Source organism: Hoplias malabaricus, chromosome 18 (genome assembly GCF_029633855.1).
Source record: "Hoplias malabaricus isolate fHopMal1 chromosome 18, fHopMal1.hap1, whole genome shotgun sequence".
NCBI classification, from domain to species: domain Eukaryota; kingdom Metazoa; phylum Chordata; class Actinopteri; order Characiformes; family Erythrinidae; genus Hoplias; species Hoplias malabaricus.
Genome location: NC_089817.1, coordinates 11,454,597 through 11,477,051, shown reverse-complemented (window position 1 = coordinate 11,477,051; position 22,455 = coordinate 11,454,597). Strand labels below are relative to the sequence as shown.

The following is a 22,455-nucleotide window of genomic DNA, read 5'->3' as shown; positions in this document are numbered from 1 at the left end:
TGTTCCATCATTCATTAGTTCACTAGTCAGTAATTAAGAGCAAAACACACCATACATTTACACATTATTCATCTTAGGGAATGCACAACTTTCAGCTCTTGTGACAGGACAGTAATCAGCTTTCACATATGAGTAGTGTCTGCTTAGACTTTGGGATGTTTCAGTGTGATGTTTGTCAGGTAGCTCCAGGCACTGTTGCATGAAGATTGTAGAGACGGTTAAATAAACTTTTAATGGGAAGTTACATCACACACATACACATGAAGACATTGTGTGTAGACTTTAGACACCACATATGCCCTTCTTCTGTATGGGCTGAAATTTCCCTGTTGCCATAGGCAGCACAGCTACGGGGAAGAGTGGTGTAAGTCACTACTTAGGACCCCTACATTATTAAATGTATAATTAATCAATAGTGTTGTGTGATATTATCTATAACAGACTAACATCATAACTGTTGTTCGTATGTCTAGCTATGAGCAACATACAGTTTAATATGTTCCAGTAACTGTTCAGCACAGTACGCCTACTGATATGTTCATTTGGAAGGCTTATTTATTGGGATCACATGAGGCACTGGATTTTCCCAAGCGTAAAATGGCACTGTGGAGTATCTGTGCTGATGGAGCACATTAACCTTATCTGATTCTGTGGTTTGGAAAAATAAAAGTCGATCTAGAAAAAGTATTTAACTAAATTAGTAGTGAGCAAGTAGATTGAGACTGAATATTAAGCCAATAACGAAATGTCAGAAGCTGCATCCTGACTCGCCTTGCTAATTACACCCATTCACCCCTCCACTCCCCTGCTCACTGGTTGGGCTGTAAATGTGTAGTCTGCCATTTAAGTTAATTTATTTAAGGCATATGATGTTATGTGCTGTGGACAGGCTGCCATACAAACATAAAAAGTAAATTATTAAGGAGTACAGCAAGCTTGCACCTCCTTCATTTATATTAACAACAGTACAACAACATTATTTTTTTACTTTTTCAGTGGATGATGCTGCTGTCCATTGAGACTACATTGCACTCCATGCAGAATTCTGCAGCTGTAACTTCCCTGTTCTAATCCCTGGAACGTGTACATGTGTTTGGTCCTGACTGTGGAAATAATGTAGTCAGTGCTGCAGTGCATTTTTATTATTATGGAGAATTGTAAGAGTGGTTAAAGTGGAGGAATGTTTGGCATTACATCCCTGAGCTTCTAACATTGTGCCACACACTACGGCTCTTACAGAAGCTTTTTGGTAAATCTGTCCAATGAGGAGTCAGTTTGGGCTTCTCCAGGCCAATCGGAAGTGTTCTTGGTTCATTCAGCACATTAACCATCTCCCACTGTGAGCTGGAGAGGCTCTCTCACACATCCTGCTGTGCTGGATCTGCATCTCTCAGTCAGCCTGAACTTCTACAACTTCCTCCTTTTTTGAGCTTTATCTCTGTCTGTAAAAAGAGCTTCTGATTTGTGTTGAAGCAAATATACAAAATTGTCTTCTCAGCCAAAATGAAGTCAGTCTCCTAAGACCATGTCTGAAGTTTACTTCTTTAGTTCTGTGTTGGAGCTATGAGCCTAATGTTGCTAACGGAATGCCATAGCACCAGTTGGATGTTAAAATATCTTAGCAGACTTGTACTGCATTCTGTTCACCATATAATTAATGAAAAACACTAGTAGCTTCAATCTTGGCTTGTGAATTATGTACATATTTTGATATCCAGGGTGTGATCCCACCTTGCACCCAGTGATTCCCAATCCAGAACCCTAACTCACTTTTGTGTTTAATTTTGTTCATGATTGGTCACATATGTCTGACTTTGGAGCTTTAACATTTAAAGTTAGACCAAAGATATTCAAAACAGATGAATTAAATGAACTTCAATTAATTTGCTTATACATTTTGTAAGTATTAGAACATTTCAAGAAAGTTTTATATGTGTATTACATCAGTAAAAATTTGACCTGCTACTTCTGCATCTCTACTCTAGGTGTGTTTTCCTGGCAAATTTTCTCTATGATACAAAAGCTAAACAGCACTTTCTTGAAGTCTGGAAAAGCAATACCTCAACTTGTTAAAGGAGAGACATGCTGTCGAAAGTGTCCGAAAAGCACCTGTAGTGTAATAGATCTAGTCAGGTTTGCTGCAGAGAAGGTGTGAGACAGAATGATGGAAGTTATTGAGCTGTGTCTATGGATCTCTCCCTGGGAGCAGGCAGGTCACTCGCAATGCCAACAAGCTTTTTGATTATCATTAGATCAATGTTAGTTTGGTTAGATGAACATTATAGATCTGCTGATGATGAATGTTTGCCTGCTCAAAAGGGGAAAGATTGAATATGTGTGACTGCAGCTTTGGTTTATGGTCATTTATTTCAATGTAGGGCTGACCAGCCTTTTCCATAAAGGGTTGGTGTGGCTGTAGTATTCCCTTCTGAACAAGCAGGAGCCCACTTCTGTAAAAGTCTATATTTTCCATTTCGCTAGCATGGTCTTTGGGCATCTGATTACTGAGTGACACCTATAGACTCTGGGAGTTCTCATTGTCTGATTACTAAAGTGCGTATCGAACAAATTATAATTAAAAAATGATTTTCTGGAGTTATCAGATTGTGATTTTACTGTGTGCATGTAAACACGCTCACTGTCAGGGATAAAATTGGCTTTAAATTGTGTATCATTACTCTGACTTTAAACAGATAGGTGTGTATAACCACAGCAAGGATATGCTAATTAATGTTGTTTTCCACTTGTTTGTGTTGTTTGTATTCATAGGTCCAGGCAGTGGGAGTGATGACCCTCCAATACACAGAGTAATCACAGAGCCCTGCACAGATGCTCTCAGAGCTCCCTGCCGCAGCAGCCCGCAGCCCCCCTGCACTCCCGTACCCACCCGCCGCCCACTGCTTCCCCCACCACCGTCATCTCCATCAGGTCAATGTACTGCAAGGCTCTATTATGGACAGCTTATTGGTTCCCAGCTCAATGCCAAGTGTGAGAGGTATAGAGAGGTATATACTAGAGAGGTATAAAGCTCCTGAGCACTGTGCTGTGCTTTGTAGCATTGGTATTATTTGGAAGTGCAGATATATCACATGTAGAATTGTGACAAAACTTAAAAAAAAAAAAACTGAAAATATTATAATTATTGATTTTGAAATCAATTTATTGATTTCAGTCAAGTTTATATTGGCATATATTGCAGTTTTGCAACAACAACTAAGGAATGCTGTTGTATATAGCTCTAAATCACAGAATAAAGGCCTACCACCTCCAGGGATGTGCATCAGTCTGTTAGTTTCCATCACAGACACCTGGTGAAAAAATAAAACCAAACACAACTAGCCCAGCTATTCACACCATGAGAAAACATCCCCTCTGGGCAGACAGTGGTTAGATCTGTGCTGAAATCAATATTGCTTGTCAGCGTATTTGAAGCTAGGATTTCAACTGCTGCATGGAAGTCTTGCAGAAAGTGTAAATGTTGGCAACTTGATGCATTTCTGAGAGGTTTGCATCGTCTGAAAAGGTGAATTAAAGTTGGCTACCCAGCAGGTGCTCAGACAGAATTTTTTTCAAACCTACAGGAGCTATTCTTATTGAGGCGCAACACCCTCACTGCATTCCAGACAGAAAGGTGAGAGCAGACATGTCAGTCAGGAATAATCATAGTCACCCTAATGACCTATGGTTCTAGGGTGTCATCAATCAACCACAGATCCCTGTCGGCAGGGTAATACATGCTTAATGAATAACGGAAGTTTACAGGTTGCCATTTCAGTAATAATCATTAGTCCACATCGTTACTTATATGGATTGTTAAATAGAATATATTCATTTTTGACATGTTCTGACATTCAGTAATAAAGAATATATTAATATTCTGCACTTTACATTGTTATTGTGGACTGTTGAAATACTCTATTTTATTCACAGTTTCACTAGTGTGGAGAAAATTTAAAAGAATTAAAATACATCATGCACATTGGGGTGGCTCCTTCTAATAATTAGTGACTTCAGGTCCTTTAATGTGCATCCACTCTAGACACAGTTGGGCTTCAAGTGGCACTTAAACTAAGGTCATCATTCTTAATAATACATCGGTCTAGAGGGCTATAATTTGTGCTGTGAGGTGATTTTTCTGGAGTGATGGAGCTCTGTCCAGTTCTTTTGGAATTAGTTGGATCCAGATCTAATCATTCTTATAATATAAGTATGTGACCTGTCTAATGTGGTCATTGTTAAAAGTAATGACATCCTTACTGCAAATCTTTAACATCTATTGTACAGCATCCCTAGAAGGTTTAAAGGCTGTTACTGCAGAAAATGTGTCTAGACGATAGATTTAATATACTGTAGTTTGAGCATTTATTCATGACATGCTTAATTAATTAATGGCAATAATGTCCATCCATCCGTCCACTGTCCACTGTTTATCTGGATCTGGATCATGGGGGGAAGCCGTCAGAGTAAAGAAACCAAGACCTCCCTCTCCCTAACCACTTCTTCCAGCTGTTTAGAGGGATAGTGAGGCATTCCCAGGCCAGTCGAGACCTATAATCTCTCCAGGGTGTGTTCGGGGTCTTCCCCAGGGTGTCCAGGCCAGATTACTATTTATTTATTATTTTATATTATTTATCCATTAAATATTATTAATATTATTTAATTATAACCTTACTGATACATCATTTTTAAGATCATAAAATTTCACTCTTATTTTAAGACCATTATTTGATTAAAGCTCTAGAAATACACCAGTCATTATCATTTATCCCCTGCACACACAGTCCAAATGGACCTGTGATTTTAGGCTCTAATGCCTTAACTTGTCCCATTTGCCTATGGTTTACTTAAATTGCTCTTGCTTTTCATTCACACACACACACACACACACACACACACACACACACACACACACACACACACAAAGAGACACACATGCACAAAATTATACAAGCCTCAATTAAGCCCACACTTAATGCAACAAAGCTAATTAAGACCAACCACCCACACTGCTCTGGGAATTACTGTACTTATTTGTCCTTGTAACTCTGCTTAAAGGAGACGGCCACCCCAATGAAGCTTTGTCAATTTGTCCATGAATAAAAAGAAATCCAAACCTTATGTTTTCTCTCAGTCATATTATTGTTTTGGCAAAAATTTAAAGTGTAACTTGCTGTTATTAGGTCCTCTTCTCTTCTCCTCTTTTCTCTTCTGTTGTCTTTAAGCTTCGGGGGAAATCAGTAAATTTGTAAATATTAGAAAATTTAATATGAAGCTCTTTTTTAAGATTTTCAGTATTTTGTTGCCATTTTGTGCCTTTATTTCAGCTTCCATTTGTTCCAAAGATTGACCAATCAGTAAAGCGCAGAAACGTAACCTTAACCTTTATCCTCTGCTGTTATCAGGCTTGTGCCACTCTCTCGGTTGAGCTCATTAATCTTCAACTTTTGCTCCCTGTACCTGCATTAGCTGTACAGGAACTCCAGAGCCTGAGAAGGGACAGCCTGGTTACTAACTGACTGATCTAGCTGGATCTGCTGGTGTTGGGTGATGGCTACGATTACTGTAGAACTTCACAAACATATTTTATTAACATACCATTCACTCCCAGTCCATTTGTTCCATATATGAAAATAAGACTACATTCAATCCAGTGCATAGCTTTGTCCAAAAATGTAACTGTCAGATGCTTAACTCTTCAGCCCATAGCGGTTTACCTCCTTTTGTTCTAGTTTATTTTCACTTTGGGATGGTTTTTTGACTGAAGCTCATTAAAGAGCATCCATTCGAAACATAATAAAAAACAAGCCTCTTAATGTAAGGAATAAATAGATGTTCAAAATGGTCATGTGAAAACTGGTTGTTATTATTGCATTTTGGTACATAATCTAATTCAGATATCCATAGGAAATGCAGGTAATGCCTCTATATATTTTTATTCTAACGAACCCCATTTAAAGACATTCAAGTTCACACTGCGCTGCCAAAACATATTATTATTATTTTTTTTCTTAAAAAACCAAGCAGTAGTTGGTCAGTGCAAAATTATATTTTCACTTGATAAAATAGCTAGAAATAAATGCTAAGTCTAATCATTTTTACAGTGATGTTATAAGGTCAGAATTGGATATGTTGCCCTCATATAAGATATATTTCACCTCCCAGTGTCACGTTTTTTGCAGAACACACATGCACACACTTACACACACACTTAAACACTGTTTCATGCTTTTGATGTTGTGAAGTTTGTGGGGGTGGAGGGGGGGGGGTGTTGTTAATGGGACAGAGCCTGAGGGTGTTTGAGTGGTTTGTAGCAATGGGGGTTGGGGGTTCAGGAGCAAGGTGCTTGTACAAATAGGATCGTGCCCAGGGGGTCTTAGGTGATCTCTTGGGGGTCTGTTTGTGGCTGTCCGATTCATGTGAAGATGTGCACGCATTAATGAGGAGCATTGGGACCCTGTGTGTGTGTGAATGTGTGCAGCAGTACAGGAAAAAGGTGTGGCAAAAAAATTGTTAGCTGTGTATTTCATCCTGTAAGTTTTGTAGTGTTTCAGCAGTCAGAATTAAATTAAGTTAAATGCTTCAATTACATTTGTTCCTTTTGCACCATAGTAATTATTGAAGAACATATTTCATTGGCATCAGTGTTGGACAGAATATATGTATCATTATCAGAAATGAATACATGGTGTCATACCAGCTCTATTAAAGCACAGATTCCTTGTCCACGCCTTGGAGCTCCCTGGGTCATGATATTTTTCAGTGTTTCCCAGGAACAAGGTTTGCACTCATCTCCTGGTAACAATATTCTGGTTATCCTTTGAAAAACTGCCGTGTTGGTTTTGTGGCCTTGTTCAATGACATTTCTGACAAGTCATATATAATAGTGATCTAATGTTGACTGAAAATTTTAATCTGTTTTTGAGGATGCTTCATAATTTATGATGCACTGAATCATATTTCTAAGGAATCAAAATCCAATCGAAGGTCAGATCTTCCACCTCTCATTTAAATATCCATCCATCCATTATCTGTAACCGCTTATCCAATTTAGGGTCGCGGGGGGTCCAGAGCCTACCTGGAATCATCGGGCGCAAGGCGGGAATACACCCTGGAGGGGACGCCAGTCCTTCACAGGGCAACACAGACACACACACATTCACTCACACCTACGGACACTTTCGAGTCGCCAATCCACCTGCAACGTGTGTTTTTGGACTGTGGGAGGAAACCGGAGCACCCGGAGGAAACCCACGCGGACAACACACCAACTCCTCACAGACAGTCACCCGGAGCTGGAATCGAACCCACAACCTCCAGGCCCCTGGAGCTGTGTTGCTGCGACACTACCTGCTGCGCCACCGTGCCGCCCCTCTCATTTAAATATTGCCTATAGAAGTAACTGCCACATGCCATTAACGGATGCCATCTCTGTAGTAGGGAGTGATGGTGTTACCATCCTCTACAGGTGAGGTGCTCTCTGGGATCTTCGTTACTGTGTAGACAGTTTGATGATGCAATAGTGTTCAGCTGTGTGTGTTTTGTGTGCACCAGATGTACATTATATTATGAGGACCAAAACCTATTTACTCACGTTGTGTGGACGTCTCTTCCTTAAAGCTGGTCCTCACAATATGAACAAAAACAAAATTCTGTGTGTGTGTGTGTGTGTGTGTGTGTGTGTGTGTGTGTGTGTGTGTGAGAGAGAGAGAGAGAGAGAGAGAGAGAGAGAGAGAGAGAGAGAGAGAGAGAATGAAAGTGCGTTTGTTTGAGGCAAAAAGTGAAAGGACCGCTCCACTGCCTCATTTAGTGCCTGACTGCACCTTATTGAAATCGATTTACAGAGTGCTGAGCCAGGGGCACCACCACAAAGTGGAGAGAAATTGAGAGCGAGAGGGAGAGACAGAGAGACAGAGACTATTTGGGATAAGATATAAATTCCTGAGATGGGGGCATCTATCCAGTCTATACATTGTCATCATACCAAGAAATTGCAAAAAGCAATAGGAACAAGAAGGCTATATGTATCCCATTGATTATAACTACACAAAACCTGTCTCATTCTCTCAGAAACCTCACTCTTCTCACCAGTCCTTGTTTTGCCTAGGCCTGTGCTTGCTATGATTTTTAGCAAAAAAATTGCTTAATATAGGCTTGTAATTTTTTTTTTTTTACATAATTCTTAGTGTCAGCTACAGGTTACAGATATTATCCAAAATTAAATGAAATACAATCTTCTTACATTACCACATCTTTGAAACAAGTGCTTTTCATTCCCCTCTCTGCTAAAGCACCTTTATATTTTTAGTCCAGTTAAATGCAGAGTTATCTGCAATGGCAGAAAGAAGAACTCCCAATTGAAATATTAACATTTCTAATTTCTAGGAAACATAACTTTTCTAGACTAATATACATTAATATAAATAATCAGATAGTGAAATCTGAATATTTTGGTTGTGGGTTAATTCTATTTTCAAAGCCAAAATTTAACAATATTATTCATAAATATGGAGAACCTGCTACAGTCACTGATAAGCTCATGCCGTCATTTTGTTACTGCACTTATACGTGTGAAAACAATCCTGTTAGGACATTTACTGCTAATTCAAAAATGACACTTGACTATATTTGACCATTTTTCAGTACATTGATTAAGCACACGGGTGGCAAAATCTGGTTAAAGTGCAAATAAACAATGTTTTTATAATTGTTTTCTCTTGCACAGGAAGGATCCAATTGTGTTGGCTAATTTGGATGTAAGGAAATTAGCACTGACCATAAAAAGTAATGATCTGTACAGCCCTGTTTAATACTGTGCTCCCGTTCTTCCTCATCAGGCTCCCGCAAGGATTTCCAAAAGCCATCTGATGGGTCTCGTTCTGCACTGTCCTCCCCGAAACGGCTGGCTGTTGTGTCACCCAAACCCCAGTCACCAGGTGAGAACACCAGTCCAACTTTTCTGTTTAGATCAGAGGCTTCTAAAGGCTCATCCTGAGCTGTAAAATACGTCTTTGTGACTGGCCTCAGACAAACAGAAAGACTGAGTGATATTAAGAGAGAGTGGGAACACAAAAACTTGAGAAATGGAGGTGCGGCCGTGGCTGAGGAGCTTCATAGTCATTCCATTCACACAGTTCTAGTCACACAGGAGTTTGAGTCAGCTGTCAAGTCAATCTAAATGGATTTCAGTATTCTACCCACAATCCTTTGTGTCTGAACCAATCCCCCAGCTTCAGTCTTCACTCATTTCAAACCATTTCTAGAATAAGTGAAAAAAACTGTGGTATATATAAGATTCATGGTAAATCAAAATGTGTTACATATCACTGTGTTTACCACTAAGATTTAACAATGTTGGGCCCCTCATATTGCAGAATAGCTACCACCTGACCTGTAGATGAACTCTCTCTCTCTCTCTCTCTCTCTCTCTCTCTTTCTCTCTCTCTCTCTCTATTTATCTCTCTCTCACACACACATACTCTTTTTCATCCATGTGAGTGGTCTCTTTCCCAAGAGCAAATAAGTGCTTCTATATAAGCTTCTATCTGGAAAAACATCGTCACCACTGAGTGCTGTGGAAAACTGCTTTTGCTCAACAGTATTATTGCAACTTTATTCTGAGCCTAAAACCCTTCTCTTTCACAGAGGTGACTTCTTGATTGCTGCATGAACCACTTTGTTAGTGTACATAGAGTTAACGTGTGTGCATTCGAGATGAATTATACAGCCTTTAGCTTTAAGTCTCTGTGATTTATTCTTCTTACTCTAATCTGTGTTAGTTTACTTTAGAAGCATGTTTTCTGATCTGTGTAATACTAATGGATTTATGACATTGGCTAGTCAGTGCTGATTATAATTAAGAGAATGAATGCTGAAGTTGAGTCATAGCTATAAATTGTGCAGTGGCTAGTGGCCAGCGAGTAGACACATGAGCATGGGTCAGAATGTTAAAACCAGTGCTGCCCCCAATGACAGCCATGTTCTACAAATGCAGTCATACATAGACACCTCTCCCATTTAACTTAAAGTGACTGTAGCACACAGCTCTAGTATTAATTTAAAAAACTGACTTTATTAACAGTTTACCTGTTGGTGAACTCTCTGGCTGTCTTAACATGGTCGATAACCAGGATTTTGTTTTTCTAGAGCTTACATTGAATTTCGAGAAACGTTTCGTTCACAAACTAGTCCCGCCCTCCCCTACTCTGTTTGATTCGCTTGAGTGAGAAGGGGGCGTGGTGAAGTAGCCTAAAATCTTCTGATTGGACGGTCTGACTGTAGAGCTAGCGTTATTGGTCGATAACCTTCTCTGTAAACATTTCATTGGTCAGTCTGCACGTCAGTAGTCACCCCCCCCCCCTTAACATATGTTACTATTTTGGCTGTTTGAAATGTTTAACAGTGTTTTGCAGGATAAAAAACTATTAGCTGTGGAGCATGATCTGTCAGTTTTTCTCACAGAGGAAGCAGCATTTTGGTTGGGTGCTTCTTATGACTTGTCACCATACTACAGTGCAGACCCATGAAGCAAGTTTACTGATGTATAGTATGGCATTTAGGATCAGTAGGGTACAGATTCTTGCTTGTCTTTCGCCATAGAGGTGTGTAAGGCTAACTTCAACATCTGCTCTCTCCCTAGCTGCCTCACTAATGAGCCTTTTCCCCCGAACAATCTCTGAGAGGCCTGTTTGCTGCTCATCTTTTACAAACAAATTGCCAGCATGTTTAACTCTGAGTACCTTGAGTAAACAGGCTCTGTTATGAGTGATTAGCAGCTGATGTGTGTCATTAGCATACACAGCATGTCTTCTTTCTGAGGTTCATTTTTACAGTCGTGAAATGATATTTTCATGGGATGATTTTTTCACAGTGGGATGGAAGGTTTGGATACTTTCACAGTGCCTACATATAGATTTTGTTAACACTGTACTGTAGAGGCCTTAAGTTTCCATCACACATATATAAGCCTTTTCAAGAGAAATGACAGACAACTAAGTACAAGCCTATTCTACAAAAGTGTCCATTGCTATTACATCATTAAATGACATCCAGGTTAAAACAGATAAAGCAGCTCTTGTAGATGTTAATGTAGATTTATGTCACTTGTCGTGGCTGGCTTATAGCTGTTATGTAGTTTTATGAATAAATATTTACAGCAAAGTATTACTAATTAATTCAAATAGAAACATTTTTTAATGTTGTGAACACATTAACATGAACATTTAATGATGCTGGCCTGTTGTCTCTAGTCCTGCAGAGGCAGAGGGCAGCAGCTGCAGCAGCAAGGGTTCCCGGAGGGTCAGGCATGCCAGTTCTTGGACGTAGTGGCTCACCGAGCTTTGAGAAGAGGAAGGAGGAGGTTCAGAGGAAGGAGAAGGAACGGGAGGAGCAAGAGAAGAGGGAGGAGGAGGTGCTGCGTCTCCAGGCTCACTGTGAGGAACAGGCCAGTCAGCTACAAGCTCTCAGGGCTGAGCTGAAGAAGAACACGCTGAGTCTGGACGCCTTCGCTGTCTGCACTCAGCACTTCTGCCTCAAGGTACTTACAGTACAGTCAGTGAAGCTCTCAGTTGGCTACATTAGACCTCCAGCTATTTACCATCCTCGACATCCCACTCACTCTACCAGCTACTCAGCACTTCCAGACAACTTATTGTATGTTAAGTAAGACTTATTTGGCCTATAGTTGAGATTTGCAAGTACACTATGTTCATTTAACTTTTCTTCTGTAGAAGAGGAATTGGTTTGTAGTCTGTCACCAACTAACATCTTTTATTTTTCTAGGAAAGTTTTTCGGTAGACGTTGGAAAATTTCACTTTAGTGAGGTCAGTAAGTTGGACAATTACTTGATATTGGAATAGCTACTCTAACTCCCCCCAAAGGTACTGAACAGTGGTCCATCATGCCAGAAAATGCAGCTCCACTGCTCCACAGACAAATACAAGGGGGCTTTGTACTCCTCTAGCCAACACATTGGACATGAGGACCAAAGATTAATGTGCAGCTGCTCCAGAGCATCCAATGTTATTGATTTTTCATGTTTTTTTTTTTTCAAGCTGTGTGATGAAAAAAAATTGGAGCCAAGACCAATTTGAATCTGCTTTTTCCATGCAGTAAAATGTTTTAGTAAATCAGTAGTTGTCATGAAAATCTGTCATCTGTCAGTAAGGCTAAAACACAATGTTTCATAACGCAAAATTCACAGATGATCCTGGATGTAGTTGTTCGGCTCAGTTCCACAGCCTTTTGTTTTCTTCTTTTCAGAAGTTAAGTGGTGACTATGCATTAGAACCCACTTCATTAACTTCATGAACAGCAATGAGAGATAAAGCAGAACACAGGCTGTTTACGTTAAATTGACACAACCTCTCACATCAACTTAAAATACATGAATTATACGAATCTTTCTCATCTTTCTGCAGTCAAGAATTTACTCTAGGTTTGTTCCCCATTGTTTCAAAAACAACATTTTTAGTGAAGGCAGGTGCTGCTGTTGGATTAGTTGTGGAACACAAAAGCGACTCCAATTCATCCCAAAGGTACTAAAGAGTTCTTTATCACCCCAGGAAACACAGTTTTACTGCTTCATTGTGGAAATGCTTCACTCAAATTTAACTCAGATTAGCATCTAATGATAGGACTAAACGTATTCAATTATAGCTGGAGCCGAAAATTGCTGGTTCTGTATATATTCAAGGATCTGACGTTGCAGGACAGAATATGTTTTTGCATTTGTATTGGGCCGAGCGGAAGTTGCACGTCGGCTTCGATAGCAGTAGAGCAACAGTGCTCTCTGGTGTTCACAAGTGGAAATACCTTTTTCATGTCATGTATTGCCATAATTTCTGTGGATGAAGTTAGAATCCAAATCTAAGTCTATGTTGTACACACACACACACACACACACACACATATATATATAAATCTTGTTTTCTCAGATGCGGTCGATAATATCTTCAAATATGAATGAGAAAATACCCATAAGCAATGATTGATGAAATAGTGAGAAACCTATAAATAAATGAATATATTAAAGTGATTTCTGCTCCACTGTGCATTTTACCGTTCTCTTTTTGTATTCATGGTTTTCTGAGCTGAGCCTAGCTTATACATGTGCTCTTAGCATAAAAATTACATCTAAAAAAAGATCTCTGTTATACATTGTGTAGTTGTTCTAGAAAACCCTGTTTTCCCAGCTGTAATAGACACTCTCAGTAATACTGAAATAAGTGATGAACAGTGTTGTTCTTGCTGGAGAATGGGTCAGTGCCCCAGTCATCCTTGCACCTGGACACTGGGGTGGGGTGCTGTCCTGTGTGAGATGATGACCACTCTTGTGTTTGTGTGTGTTTCAGAGTGAAAATTCTGAACAGAAGGAGAAAGACTTGTCTCTGGAGCTCAGCCGGATTCGCCAGGAAGTGGGTGAGTTCTAAACACATCAGACCCTGCACTACAAATAAATACAGAACTTCATTCTGGAGATGATTGTTCACTAGCATACATTAAAGTAACTGTAAATAGAAAATCATATATTTATTTATTATTATTTTTTACATATTTCAAATTAAAAAAACAAGCTGTTTTTCTTAGTGATACAGTACCATACAAAAGTCTGAGACCACACTTCTTGTAAAAATTGCTATTAAGTTAAATTCATTTTTTTTATTCAATATTTCTGAGAAGCTTTAAATAATTATCTTGCTTAAGGAAGGGGAAAATCAAATGAAAATGAATGAAGAGTCTCACATGTTGGAATTAAAAAAAAAAAAAAAAAAGATATAGGAATAGGTATGGCCTGTCTCTTTAAAACTTTCATATTTTAAAGACAAAAGAAAGTTAACCCCACTCTTGTGTCAGACCAGAAAACAAATCTACAGATGCTTCTTCTGATATGGGTCTGAAAGTACATGTAGATAGCTACTCAGAGACATATGTGTCTGCTCCCTGCTGGTCAGATTGCACAGCTGCACGCTGGAAACAGCTGCAAGATGAGAAGGCAGAGCTGGAGCAGAGATTTGAGCAGAAGCTGAAGGAGCTGCAGGAGCAACAAGAGTATGAGCTGGCCACTCTAGAGGAGGAGCTCCGTACCCGCCATGCTTCGGACACAGACCACCTGAGAGCCGAGCACCAATCACAGGTGGAGGAGCTGCGGACGCAGCAACAAGAGCAGGTGTGTTTATGCGTGTGTGTTTGTGACTTGAGCTTTCAAAATGTTATGTTTTGAAAAGATGCTATTTATTTACAAAAACACAAAGTATCAGTGAAACAAAGCACCAAAACTTTCATCTGTGATCAAAAACCTGATTAAAATATTTCCAAAAAGCTTCAAAAATGATGGGTTGTACCTGAGTCTGAGAGACAGTGTCTTTAAATGGTTAAACTTTAAACAGTTTACACAATGAACTATTTAAATATTGCTGAAGGTCAAAGTGAAAATTTCAAAAATTAAAACGCATTTAAAAAGTATTTAAAACTTCATTAGTTAAAGCACCAGTCTAAAGAAAATCTAGAAGTATTCTTAGCTTGAATTGGCAAGACACTTCAGGAAATGTTTCAATTAAAAAGCATTGAAACATTAGCTCTAACCTAAACATCTGTTTCTTCATGCAGATCGAAGAGTTAACAGCTCAGCATGAGTCTTCCTTGGAAGATCTAAGGACAATGCACAACATCACTATGGCAACCCTGCAGGAAGAGCATGCCAGGACCATGAGAGGTGTGTGTGTGTGTGTTTGGGCAGTTGTGGAGTGTATTTATTACTGTGTATTTATACACTTTATCATTGGACTCATCTATTGTTTGTGTTTTATTTCGCTCTCAGACCTGAGAAAAGCTCATGAGCAGCAGAAAGCTTCACTAGAAGATGATTTTGAAAAACACAGACTCTCACTTCAGGTAAGAAGTGACCTAATGGTAATAACGACTCTTTAATTGTCACTCGGCATAACTTTGTCAAGCTGAAATAGCACAAATGTAAATGGTTTAAGTGAAGAGTTGTTTTTTTACCAGGATCAGGTGGACACGCTGACATTCCAGAACCGATCTCTGAGAGACAAAGCCAAGCGCTTCGAGGAGGCACTGAGAAGAAGTACTGATGAGCAGATAGTGGTAAATGAGCATTCGTCCACACTTTATGTAAACAGACATATAATTTTGCTTGCTGCTATAGTATATTACATGTAATAGTGTGCTGTGTTTGTGTGCTGCAGGATGCTCTAGCTCCATACCAGCACATTGAACAGGACCTGAAAAGCCTGAAAGAGGTTCTGGAAATGAAGAACCAGCAGATTCATGACCAAGAGAGGAAAATCTGCCAGCTGGAGAGAGTGGTAAGCTCTAAATTAAAGTGAGAACATTTTTGGGGGGAAAAATCATTCCATAAGGTCTGAGGTAAATAACTTATTTATTTCATAGTTTCTTCAAAAGAATTGTAGATCCATTTTGTAGTTTATGTGTTTAGTCTAAAGACAGATATTGATTCAGTTAGTGTTAATAAATTGATCTTTATATTGAGGATATTTATGCTTGTATTCTTGTAGCTAATGTCAAAGTTAGTGTAACCCATCATTTTAATCTCAAAATGGAGAGGTGTTTAAAATGTATAAGAATTTAATGGGGAGCCCTGTGGATCATCTCATTTTTGAGCAGGCCCAAAAGAATGTGTACCTGGAGGAGAAAGTGCAGGTGCTACAGCAACAGAACGAAGACTTAAAGGCCCGCATTGACCGCAACCTTGCCCTGTCTAGGTAACTCTCACCATTTAGCTCTTAATCAATCATCCATATAACCTTTCTATCTACATGACCTTACTGGTTGCACACAAAGCTAGTAGTATATTGTTCATTAAATGCAGTGTATATACTGCGATGTTATGCTTGTGTTCATAACTGCATCTTTTTTTTTTGTTTTATTGATTTAACTGTATAATTCTGCTAAGCACTGGTTGCTAATCACTTGTTTAGGCTGCAGCTAACTGTAAGACATAGATTTGCATGTTTAGAAGAATCCTGCCTAGAATCTTGAGGAAGGCGACAGTGAAAAGTCCACTTAGTCCAGTGCAGGCAGCACTACTGCTGACTAAAACTGAACAAACAATAAACAATTATAAGCAGACATGTATATGTGTTGCTGATTCTTCTGTCTGAAAAGATGTAAAAGCATAAAACAGGCATTTCGTAAAGTGTAAATGACACCTCTGTGACAGTGTGTGGTTTCTGCTCAAACAGGCAGCTGTCCGAAGAAAACGCCAACCTACAGGAGTATGTAGAGAAAGAGTCCAGTGAGAAAAAGCGTCTGAGTAGGAATAACGAGGAGCTCCTGTGGCGTCTGCAGACTAGCCCTCACCTTTCTCCTTCTGCTTCCCCTAGCCACAGAGCCTTTTTCTCCGGACCTGACATTCCACCCTACCCCTACTCCCCTGGCCCTGGGACCCCCATTCACTCCTACTCCCCTGGACCCTGCACGCCCACACACAGAGTAGTCTCTCCTGGTCCTGGGACCCCCACACACAGAGGCTCCCCAGCAGCACGCTGCTCTCCTGCACATGTCCCAAACGCCAACACATTACCCAGATAAGCTCGACAACACACAACCAAACACCCCCCCTGTTTATCTAACTGTTCTATATTTCTGTCTTTCTAGAGTGCTGTACTTTTTTTAATGTTCTTTAAATGACTGTCTCCAAACAATGATTTTTAAGGAAAATGCATTTTTAAGCTGAATTTAGAAACAAAGTTTCTTACAAGACTGGATTCCATCACCAACGATTTGATCTTCTTTAGATATCTGACCCCTGCTTTATAATCATGAATGTAGATTCAATACAAAGATATGCACAGTTGCTCGTTTGCTCAATTATAACCAAAATATATTGAAGGAATCTTTCCAAAAACTGGAAACAGACAATAGTTAATAGATAACCGCTTATGTTCACTTTTTTGTGCTAACAGTCAATTGACTATCCCAGTCACCCAACTCAGTGTCTCATTCACTTTCACACAGACTAGGATATTTTGTCAAAAAACACATTTAGTCAATACAAGGTCTAAGGAGAAAATCTATGCCACTCTTTTTTTAGAAACAAACATAAAAAAGTCTTCATTAACATTTACCCTTTTCTCTTTGATTGACATGTCTGACCAGCAGACTTTTGGATCCCTGACTTGAATCCCCTGACCAATCTGATGAGTCAATCCTACAGTGATTGAAAAGCACAGTTTTAGTTTTACATTACTGAAAACAGTGATTACATATGTTGAAATGATTAAGTGCAAAGATGAACCAAAACAATTTGCCCACTCGCCTAATATTCAGTTTGTTTTTGAATGTTGCCAAAACACTTTTGACCACAGCAGGTCACTGAAGGACTTTCATATTAAAATATTGTTCCAGTACATCCCACAAATGCTGGATCAGGTTGAGATTTTAGGGATTTAGAGGTGGGGAAAACATCTCAATGTTTTTATCATGTATATTTAAATTTAAATTTCCTTTTCTGTAAGTTTGCCATTTTGCAGATATAATGTTGTCACAGCAGCAATGATATGGCCCACTGGCTGGTGATATCTTTTGCTGCATTGGGCTATTTTTTTAAGGAGGAGAGTCTAGGTTTGTTCAAAAAATAATTTGCTAATTTAATTAGCTGGCTAAGATAACTAGCGCACTTACTTAATAAACATTAGACATATGTGCTAGCTAGATATAGTTGCCCATTTATATTATATAATTCAGTTAAGAAAATAGGTTGAATCACTCTTAATGGTCAAAAGTCTGATTATCATTAAAATTAAAAAATGTTTTCAATATTCTTAAATAAATAATACGTTTATTGCAAAACATCTACATATAGAGCATTAGCTCCTGCTGTGCACCTTCTATTGGCTGTCAAGTTGACTAATGTTTATCTATAATATTTGTCGATAAGTTTAAAAACAAAAACACTGGGCTTTACACATCTGCTGGTTACAGTCCAGTTGGGAAATGAATGGAAGTCAAATGCTTCTTGGTCTGGAAAGGTCAGATTTGGTAGGAGATTCCAGCAGGGTCTTGCTCAGCTGGCAGTAAACTCAAGCTGCACAATATGTTATTTTATTGTTTTTTTTCCTCTGGTAAATGCAGCATCTGCTCTGGTCTTCCAGTCTTGTCTGTAATGGCCACCACTCAGGGTCACATCCCTCAGGTTGCCATTCACACATCTCAGTTTAATTCTCTCACACTCTCAGAATCTGGCTCAGACACCAAACTCACAACAGGGAGATGTAGAGTATGTAAAGATACCGACTACAGGAATTGTTGTTTTAAATGTTGTTGTTGCCATTTTTACTAGTAATATTTGTAAGGTATTTTAATGGACATTTTTGCTATGTGCATGTGTTGTAAAAGTCTTCCAGTCTAAATTTTATTTTATTTTTTTGTGAAATTTAGGATTGAGTTGAATGTAGATAGTAGGATCATGGCTATGGAAGCTTAGGTTCCATATTCTCGCTGAATAAGAAGACTGGGAATGAACCTCAATAGTGAGCCAATATTACCTTTTTACTAATGTACTACTGTTTTTTCCCCCAATGAGACTGAGAAAGTTTGTCATTTTAAATGCTGAACAATGGAAGTTGGTTCTCTTGTAGTTATATAGTAACCTTCTTATTACCTCTGTAGAGTGTAGCATTGCTTAGAGATGAATCTCACTGTATGAATAAACTAGAAAGGAATGTAGCCTAATTATATCTTACAATGGTGTTGTACTCTTAATGTTCAGGGATTTTTTTCAGTCTGATAATTAGACTTTTTGAATTAAATGGCATGTCTCTTTTTATCACTAGGTTTAAAGCTACAATCAGTATTTTTTTAGACCTGATATGGAAACTGATTGGCCTGCTTAATGAATAGATAAATAGCAATAAGATAAGCCTACACTAGAAATTGTTTATGAAAATGAATGAATGATTCATTTGCTCACACTAAGTGAACCCAAGATATGTTAAAATGAGAATTGTTAAAATAAAAGTTTGGTAAATAGAGAATTTCTTCCTATTTACACTCATATACTTTTCCTATAGCATACTGACAGTCCCTATAAAACAAACCAAGGTTTTCATGTTATGTTTGACAGAACATTAGCTGATAAAAATAGATAAATTAACTTTCCCCTTACTAATTTCTTGATCATTGAGAGCACTTTTTTGGGATAGGACACTTTTTTCTACAGTACAAGTTTATTTTAACCTGTTTCAAAGGTAATCCATTTTCAGATACATTTTTTGATAATGCTGTCAGAGAAAACTGTCTGATGTTTACTGGTATGTTTTTCTACAATCTCAAAATCAATCTTTCCATGGTGCTTTCACAGGGTACTGTACAACAAAGGTACACAACTACCCGAATACTGTCATTCGAGACCAGCTAATAGTCTAAAATGCTGTTTTTCTTCAGTTTTCTGAATCACTATTTACAGTACGTACGTTTTACCAACTTTTTTGTTTATTGAAAAGGGCACTCTTATAGGGACGAGAATGTTTTTTGAGAATGTTGTTTGTTGTTGTTTAAAGGCTTTATTTTTTTAGATATGGGAATATTTTTGATTGTGTTTTTTGGGATTTCTGTTATTAATCTGCACGCTGTACAGGAACTCGGTGTTTTAATATGGTATGACAATTGTAATGTTCTGTCAGTTTCATTGAAAGGGTTTCTGTTGTAGAAATTCTTTTGAAAATGCAGACTAGTGTAATGAAATACAGCTTTTTTTTGTTTGTTTGTTTGTTTGTTTTGCTACTGTGACCCATATTTAATGTATACAGGTTTCTCAGTAAGCATATCCACAGACACAAAACAAAGGTAGATCCCATTTTCCTCCTGCATATGAAATATTATTATAAAAAAAATGTAGCAAAGTATCTTTTAACCTGACACACAAATAAATACTGAATTAATGTGCCTTGGTTTAAGGTTCAGTGACAAAAACTGAAGAGAATTTTAACCAAGACATTACAGCAGTCCTTTGAAAAACTTAATTGATAAGGAAAAACTGTTTGCTAACAAAACTGACTTATTAAAACTATTTATTTTAATTGTCATTTTTTATTTTCAGAACCTCAGCGACCTCCTTGAAAGAGGAATTCCACAGATTTTTTAAAACTTGAAAAATTCAGTACTTAAGATGTAAACAGATTAATTCAGAGAGTTTTTGTAATTTCTTTACAGAAATTAAGTGTCAGATTGAGGAACCAAGGGTCACAATATTTCGGTACAAATATAGACATTCAGAAAAACAATGAACCAGCCTAAACATGTCTTTTCTGTATATTGCTGGAGCAAATCATTGTATCTCAATTTGTGTCAATATTAATTGTTTGGCATATTTTTATCAAGTTATGTGGTGAATGTAGTATTAGTAGTTAGTTCTCCCCAAGGACTCTTATTAAAGGTATATATAATGCAGCAGTGTTACACATTAAGTCTAAACCTGTCACTATGGTAATATATGGTAAAATAGAGGTTTACCACTACACTCTGAATCGTTTACACCTTGATGATTGAAATATACAAAGAAATTTTTGGAATTCTCCTTTAACAAATCAGGGTGTTTTTTTGACATAAGCTAATATAATGTATGTTACTCAGTCCCTTGCTGAACCTTCAGTGTGTTTAGGCAATGCATCATTGGGAAAAAAACATAAAATAATTGTGCTTACATGTTTTTAACCTAAGAAGAAGGGGTTGAATAAGAATAAGTTGTTCTAAAAACATCCTGATTTGCATTTTTGATGCTCAAAAATATTAGAAAATTCTATAAACATACTTAAATATGGTCAAAAATGAATGCTGTTTTGTACTTTTTATGAATATGACTTCATTTTTTAATGAGCTCCCCTGTTTATAGGAAGGAGTTCAGCTTGTTAGAAGTGTCTCTAAGGAGCTATGACACTTATGTATAGATGAAATACTCTCTACAGTGTTAGTAGACCATGGGCTGAGGCTGTCTATGTCCTGACTCTTGAATGTCAGCATATGTCTGAGAAAACAGGCCATGTGGTAGTGAAGTCGACACCCTGAAAACTTTAAAACATTGAGTTTATTGGATTCAAATGTGTGCATCATTTCAATTATAAGATATTGTCTTAACTAAATGTGCCCAGGATTTTAGGAGTAGAAGTGTTGCTTTCTTGAGGGTTTGTTACTGACAGCTTTGTACAATGTGCTTAGGTTGTCACAGGTGTCAGGAGAAATCAATTCTGTGCAAAAACATAAAAGATCATAATTGAAATTGTACTAAATGAAATGTGTAAGTTTGGTCACATCTCAAAATACTGGGGTGTGTTTTCAAGGCCTAATGCTACATATATTGTAGTCAGTTATTTTATGTGCATCCCTGGTTAATGTACTGAATTTCTTAGTAACATTAGTAAATAGTAAATATTAGTTATTTTTAATCGTTCCTGTTCGTTCTATGTCAAGTCAAAAGCAGTTGCCGATTTAAACGAATGCACAAATTTGAATAAAAATAAAACCAATGCTTTGTTATTTTAATGTGCACCTCTCTGCCTCCTTCCCCACAGTCTGCTGAACTGTCTTCTTCCTTTCTCTTTCCCTGGCTGACTGTTGTTTGCAGTCCAGTCTGTACATAGTATGTATTGTGCCACAGAAGTCAACAGTGCATGTTTGTCTGGACAGATCTTCTCTATGTGTGTACTTTTTCATCTTTGTGATAGTTCACACAGCAACTATAACTGTAGCTTAGTTACTATTAACCCCTTAAGGAATGAAAAGTTATTTATATCTCAACCATTTGTATGCACTTTGGGAGGGGTGGATATTAAAATATTTCAAAAAAAGAAATTTGGACCTTTTTTATTATTATTATTATTATTATTATTTATTGGAGCACGTGTCATTCCATAGCAGCTCACCTAGCAGTTGAAGTGATTCGAGGATAAATGAAGAAAGAAAACACTGACCCATCAGGTTCTAAATGGAACTAAGCTGTACTTGTGCAACATGTCACATACAACATCTTGATATATATATTGATTCCACATCAGAATGTTGGAAGATATTTTTTTTTTATTGTAACTTTAGGTTTTAAATTGTACTCTGAACATACAGTAATCTGTACATATCAAAACACGGCAGGCAGCCTATAGCATCATCAGTACATATTCTCATTTCTCTCTCTTCCTCCCTCCCTCTCTGTCTCTCCCACTCTTCCAACTCCTCCTTCACATTCACAAGTCACACACACACTTTTGTGTGCTATTACTTGTCTCAGAGGACTTTTTCTTTAGAGATTAACTTCCTCCAGTTTCAGACGTCAGCAAAGTGGTGGAGTAGGCCATGTTTACTTTCTCTGCTTCAACTGAACATTATCTCACTGCAATGATGTGAAGAACAATCCATTAACTGACTTCATTTTGTTTTTAAAATGACTGTCTGGAATCAATGGAAGGTTGTTGCAAAAGATTAAAGCG

General features: G+C 38.0%; 1 protein-coding gene across 2 annotated transcripts in view; it reads left to right on the top strand.

Moving 5' to 3' along the window:
• Positions 1-17,645, top strand: part of mtus2a (microtubule associated tumor suppressor candidate 2a) — a 38,810-nt gene extending 21,165 nt beyond the window's left edge. Inside the window, exons 4-14 of one of the 2 annotated variants that reach the window (XM_066651377.1) lie at positions 2,770-2,928; positions 8,835-8,933; positions 11,247-11,533; positions 13,351-13,417; positions 13,951-14,165; positions 14,606-14,711; positions 14,817-14,890; positions 15,005-15,103; positions 15,205-15,324; positions 15,641-15,741; positions 16,222-17,645. In XM_066651377.1, coding sequence (XP_066507474.1) covers positions 2,770-2,928; positions 8,835-8,933; positions 11,247-11,533; positions 13,351-13,417; positions 13,951-14,165; positions 14,606-14,711; positions 14,817-14,890; positions 15,005-15,103; positions 15,205-15,324; positions 15,641-15,741; positions 16,222-16,570 — 1,676 coding nt within the window. In that variant the 3' untranslated portion in view covers positions 16,571-17,645. The remainder of the gene's footprint in view (positions 1-2,769; positions 2,929-8,834; positions 8,934-11,246; positions 11,534-13,350; positions 13,418-13,950; positions 14,166-14,605; positions 14,712-14,816; positions 14,891-15,004; positions 15,104-15,204; positions 15,325-15,640; positions 15,742-16,221) is intronic. The other variant, XM_066651378.1, reaches the window with a different exon arrangement.
• Positions 17,646-22,455: the final 4,810 nt, after the last annotated feature.